Source organism: Neolamprologus multifasciatus, chromosome 9 (assembly GCF_963576455.1).
Source record: "Neolamprologus multifasciatus chromosome 9, fNeoMul1.2, whole genome shotgun sequence".
Lineage (NCBI taxonomy): Eukaryota > Metazoa > Chordata > Actinopteri > Cichliformes > Cichlidae > Neolamprologus > Neolamprologus multifasciatus.
In genome coordinates this window covers 1,289,892-1,296,164 of record NC_140447.1, presented here as the reverse complement: position 1 = coordinate 1,296,164, position 6,273 = coordinate 1,289,892, and the positions used below count along the sequence as shown (strand labels likewise).

Genomic DNA, 6,273 nt, shown 5'->3' with positions numbered 1-6,273 from the left:
CAGCAGTCTCCTTCTCAGACACCATGTTTCAAACCAGAAATGTAGATGCTTTTAAAAGTCAATTCAAATCAGTTTTAGAGTCTTAAAGTCATTTCAGCCTCATCTTCACTTAAATATTCACGCCATCTCCAAGATGCAACTGTGACAGAGAAGAACTCAGAGTTTGGTTAGAAAACCTTCCAGCAAGCAGGTTAAGCTCAGAGTCTGTTATCCCGGTAACTGACTCAGAGTTGATGCTCTTCCTCAAACAGAAAACCCTCTCAGTTAAGTGACAGAATGTCTCTCTTAATGCATTTCCTACAATGCAGAAAGTATCGGTCTGAATGTTGCAGCATGTTACTCTCTATTTAAACAGAGAGAAGTGACACAAGAGCCAAAATGATCCTAGCAGATCACCAGGCTACTGTCCATGGATCTTTTTCTTATGTACTTTGTTTTAAAAAAAGGTGTTTAAGTGTATAAAACGTCACTTTAGTGGGGAAGTTGATATGAGAAATGTCAGGCAACAAAAGTGACATAGTTTTCATATTAACAACTAAATAATGAGTAAATGGTGAACAAAAACAGCTACGAGGACCAAGCCCCTGCTGGCAGTGATTTTCAGATATGCTAAAATGTAGCTTGGTAGAAAGAGAAAGTCCAATTAATAATAATTAATGATGATTTTCATTTCTAACGGTGTGTTCACACCGAACGCGATGGACGCGAATAGAGCGTCAGGTTTACATGTAAAGTCAATGGAAAAGCGCGATGACGCGCGATTGCGGGTCCCGCGAAAATTCGGAAGCAGATTTGCGTCGCGAAAACGCCAAAACGCGTGAAACGCGCGTCAGTGTAGCGCGTCTGGTGCGTTTGACTCGCGAATAAAACCACGCGCGTGAGTTTTTGTGTTGCATTTTGTGCATACGCGCGTTTCGCGTCTACCGCTCGAGTTGGAAAAATCTGAACTCCAGCGTCAAATCGCGCCGCGACAACCAATCAGGAGCCTGGTGACGTGGCTCTGACCTAGGTCAAAGGGGCAGATCCAGCCAAAGCCCTTCATTCTTCATTCAGTATGGAGGAAAAGCTAATCAGTGCCGTGGCTAATCACCCGGAGCTATACGATGCTAGCTACTACTTTTACCGAGACAGGAATAAAAAGGACCTAGCTTGGAGACACATAAGTGAGGAGATCGGGCAACCTGGTAAGTTCATTCCTTCTTTTTAATTTTCAGACTGACCCGATGAACCCGCGCAAAAGCTAGCAAGCCCGCCTACTGTCCCGCTATTTTCCCACTGATGTACAAATACCTTTCCGCTAACAAGATAATGCGTTTATTCAGAGGACATCTGCAGGAGAAAGTGGAAGAGCCTCAGGGACACTTATAATAAGGAGAAGAAGGCAGAGAAGGAGAAGAGGAGTGGGTCTGCAGCAGGATCGGGGAGAAAATGGAAGTTCTTCGCGGTCATGGGGTTTCTGGACCTCTTCCTCACTCCGCGGGAGACAAGCGGCAATATGGTGCGGACCGTGGAGAACTTCTCCCCCGAGGACCAGGGACAGCCCGAAGAGGCAGCAGGGGAGTGTCAGTCAGAAGGTATGTTTACATAGAGTTAATGTAGGCAGTTAATTTATGCGTGTTGTCATACAGGAACATATTTTGTTTATTAATAAACAGTATACAGTAGTCCCGCTGTTCATCCGTCACTGCCTCGCCTTTTCGCTGATTTTTTTTATTGCACCGTACAGCTTTCAACAATGCGCATTGCATTCTGCAGCCCAAATGACAAATCTCCTCCGTGTCGTGTCTCCTGCGCTTGCCAAACTTATCATGTTTGGTTTTGATAACCATCACGTCCAATAGAAAAAAACAGCACAAAAACACTCATAACTATGAGCCTCATTCGGAAATACACACCTGCACCGGGAGCAAAAAAGGCGCACAAAAGTGGCGCCGCAGACAGAGAAAAAGCGCGGCATAATACTTTTACGTTTTAAAATCGACAAAGGTTTTCACTTTGAGAATCAACTTGTGAGAACTGTGACTACTGTTCATGTGCTGCAATAAATGAGAGACCACTGTATATAATAATAAGTATATAAGTATATAATAATATAATATTCTCTATGACTATTGTCTTCAACCTGTTAACATCTAATATTGTCTTGATAGAGTCAAGTAATCATGCAGCAGAGTCATCCCCTGTCTCTTCTCCTGGCTCTCCAGTCCCTGGTCCCTCAGCTCCTGCTGCTGCACCCACAGGTATGAACATCAAGCACCGACAGCTTTTTACTTGCTTGAATTCCCTTGTGATCACCTTTACTAAATATCTACAACCAATCTGTTTATATCATGTTTTTTTTTCAATTTTGAAAATGAAAATCTAGTAGCAGCCTTCTCATTACTTTGTGTTGTTTTGTGCTGTGTTTTACAGGCCCACAGAGGAGGACAGCTCGAAGGCGGGCGAGGGACGGGTCCCAGGACGGTCCATCGGCGGTGGAGCTGGCCATCCTGGAGTCCCTAAAGAGGCCACGCCCGTCTCCAACTGAACATTTCCTCCTCGGCCTTGTTCCTGTTCTGGAGAGCATGCCGCCTCAGACACAAGAATTCGTGAAATTTCAAATTTATAAATTAGTTTTTGAAAACAGCACAGCTGTGTTAAATTTGGAAACATTGGACCCTAATGATCAGTAGTTTTCTGATGAGGCAGCAGCTCTCCAGGGCAGAAACAATGTTCTTATTTTTCTCCTCCTTCTCCCTGAGGCTCTTCCACTCCAAGCTGGGTCCTTTTTATTCCTGTCTCTCTGTAAATAGTTACATTTCATATATTTATGATAAATGTTTTCGTTAATGAATTTATATTTTTTCAAATAAACATTTATAATGACAAAATGTCTCTGTTCTACTACACAGCAAATATTGGCACCCGACTTGACACAAGTAGAATTTATTTCATATTATACTAATGACAAAACATACTAATACAGTGGGATGCAAAAGTTTGGGCAACATTGTGAAAAGTAATTATTTTCTTGTACAAATCATTGGTTGTCACAATAAAAATAGTCAAATATATCATATAGGAGACACACACAGTGATATTTGAGAAGTGAAATGCAGTTTACAGAAAGTGTGCAATAACTGTTTAAATCAAGCAGGTGCATAAATTGGCGACACAAAAAAGAAATGAAATAAATATTTAGTGTATATCAATGTGTGTGTCTCCTATATGATATATGTAAGTGACATTTTTCATTGTAACAGCGATTCATACAGGAAAATAATGACTATTAATAAGGTTGCCCAAACTTTTGCACCACACTGTATATAGGAACATAGTGAAGACAAGTTACTTAAGAGAGTAAAAAGAGGTTAGTTTATTTTGGAGTAGAGCTCCATTTATTAAGAAAAAATTAAAAGGACAGGAACACTCTTTAGAGGTTTGTGGGTGGCTCTTAAAAGAGCCGTTGTGGGGAAGTCACTCGGACTTCAAACAGGCTACTCCTTTGGTTGCCAAGACACAGCTCCCTCCACCGAGAAGTGAGCCATGAATTTCTCCCTCACCAGGACAGCCTCTCTGGAGGAGTTGTTTGCTGGCAAGGAACCTGGACAAAATTGTTTAAAATGAGTATTATGTGTACTGCAGTTACAAAATACATTATTGAAATTCCAAAATTACAAATTGCAAAACATAAATCTTACATAAAACCTTTTGTAATTATAAGGATAATTACATGATATAATCTAAAACAGTCTGCGGTGATTATATACAAATATTCAACTATCCCAGAATTAAACCAGGTCTAAATAAAAAGGAGTGAGCATCACTACAAAGGTTAACTCAGTGGTCCTAATGCTACAGTTTGATATCAGCAAACACCGAGCGCATACATTGATATGACACCACAGCCATGCTATCATTGCAAACACTGATAACAGCATAAATCGAATTAAATCGGGACTTGATGAGACCTTCTGAGTATCACTAGAAATATTATAAACAGTCGTCTCCGTACCACAGTTTGCTATCAGTAAACACCGAGAGCATTCACTGTTAGCATAGCACGTCCATGTTAGCAGTGTATAAATGGATGGTTTAGCATGTATTAGCACAGGTATCAATAAAGGACTACCGTATTAAATACTTTTACTAACCTCAGGCAGATGGACAGGCGCTCTGCAGGTGGGATTGAGCGCCTGTAATTGGTGTCTAGGCGGGCGATTCTGGGACCGACCCGGGGAAGCAGGTCCTCAAACTGGCCGAGTGAAAGACGGTGATGTCGCTGGAATCGGCCGTCATCCAGGCGCAGCTCCTGGAGCAAATGGTGAAACTCACCAAACTGCTCATGCCTCTGGAGGACCTGATGGACCCAGGTAGGGCGAGGGCGTCTTTTACGCCGCTGCTCTGCTCTCCACAGTACATAGAGAAGGGAGACTCTCTCTTCAAGCGCTAACTCGACAGCTGCCATCTTGCAAAGATACCGGTCTGGCACAACTTCCTCCCACATCCCTCCCACATTTCCGGTTCACGCGCGTCAAAATATCATATTTTGAAGCGCGATGGATTTTTCTTGGACACGCGTTGAGACGCGAATGTGCACGCGTCAAATTAGGGGCGTTTGGGGCGTTTTTGTTCGCGTCCATCGCGTTCGGTGTGAACACACCGTAAGGGTCATTAACTGGCAAAACCCTTTGCCTCTTACCTGAATTCAGGAATTCAGTCTCAGTTCAGAAGTCTTGACATATTTTTGTTGGTTCATTGTGGAAATATTCAAAATGATGTGATCTTTAAAATAGCAGAGTGAGAACAGAATCAGCACAAAGTTTCTCTGACAACAATTTTTTTTTATTTATACTTTTTATATAAATATAGTTTTGCATGTATTACTCGGCCGTACCACTGCTTTGCAAATTGCACAAATATGTACACATATTTAACTGGAACATCTGATTTGACTGATCATGGTCAGCCACCTGGACCAAAAATACCAGGGGTGATTTGCCCTATTGCAAACCTGAGCCATGAGCTGTTTGTCAGTTTCTAGTACAAAAACTAGCTATTAATGTTTTAAAAAAGCTATAGTGATGTTACTTTCTCTTAACCTCCTAAGACCCGAACTCTTCCGTGGCATGCATTTTTAATTTCTCTTTGATATTTGGGCTCATTGGGACCCGATGAATGTAAAAACAAAGAATCACCAGATTTTTTTTTTTACCTGATTTTTGTTCCAAAGAAAAATGAGAGCCACGTATGAGGATATTTGTTTTAAATTTTGATGAAACAGAGGCACTATAATGTCCTCATGAGTGGATATCAGGCAGTTGTAGAGCAAAATTGAGTATTTTGGTCTAGACAACCTAAAATGTGATGTCCAGATATGTGGACGCCAGGTCCTAGGAGGTTAACATTACTGAAACAGCACTGTCTAGTTAAATTTAGCACCCCATCAAATACATTTGATAAAGCTACAAAATCCGTTACCACAGCACTACAGTGTTGCTGTGGTTCAGGGGGTTGGGAAGCCCCTGAACCACATTTTCTTCCAGCTCTTTCCACTAAAACATGAAAACATTAGGTGATCAGGAGAAACTTGGCACCATTTTTGTTTTCATCAGTTGAGTATGACGAGTTCCTGCCCAGATGAAAATGAAGGGAGTGAGTTGGGGTTTAGTGTTGTGTATACAGCATACTCAGTATTGGAAATCTTCATTACATTGTTAATGAGACTGAAAAAGTCTACAGACTTTTTTGACTTTGACACTGAATATTTTATCTCCTTTTTTATAAGTAAGAGCCTAAATCCTACATAAGAGTCAGTTTTTTCCAGGTATTCCATTAACAATATTTTACCAAATCTGTGAATTTTATGATGTCCACATCTTATTTTCTTAGACCCTACAATAAAACAAAGAAAACAGCCTGAAGACCAGCCACTCCCATGTGGCCCAAATGCTACAGGACATGACAGCGGCGTCCGCACGTTAGCCAGCTGCACAGGATGCACAGCTGGCCATGATGCGGGACCAGGTGGATGGCATCAGGTGGATGGATAGGTCTATACGGTTCTGTGCTGACTATTGCAAGGTGCTTATCCCATGCTCTGGGTCGACGAGCTCCTAGACCGGTTAGGCACTGCCTGCTTTTTTTGGATTAACTGAAGGCTTTTTGGGCAGCCTAGAAGTAATAAATGCATGAACTGGTCTTTCAGCTTCACTCTGATATCTCATTTTAGAGATATTGTGCAAATGGAAGAAAGCAGTCCTACATATTTGTGTAATATGTGCATTGAAGGAC

At 41.6% G+C, this 6,273-nt stretch overlaps 1 protein-coding gene and 1 long non-coding RNA gene across 2 annotated transcripts; one reads left to right on the top strand and one right to left on the bottom strand.

Moving 5' to 3' along the window:
* The first annotated feature begins 668 nt into the window (after window positions 1-668).
* LOC146510747 (uncharacterized) lies at window positions 669-2,808 on the top strand. The gene is made up of 4 exons (XM_085173530.1): window positions 669-1,184; window positions 1,323-1,574; window positions 2,151-2,240; window positions 2,413-2,808. The coding sequence occupies exons 1-4, from the start codon at window positions 1,055-1,057 to the stop codon at window positions 2,670-2,672; spliced, it is 732 nt and encodes a 243-aa protein (XP_085029656.1). The 5' UTR covers window positions 669-1,054; the 3' UTR covers window positions 2,673-2,808.
* Window positions 2,809-3,340: 532 nt separating this feature from the next.
* Window positions 3,341-4,649, bottom strand: LOC146510746 (uncharacterized). The gene is made up of 2 exons (XR_014876255.1): window positions 4,134-4,649; window positions 3,341-3,583 (listed from the first exon to the last, which is right to left on the bottom strand). It is a non-coding gene; the product is annotated as an uncharacterized LOC146510746 (long non-coding RNA).
* Between the last annotated feature and the right edge of the window lie 1,624 nt (window positions 4,650-6,273).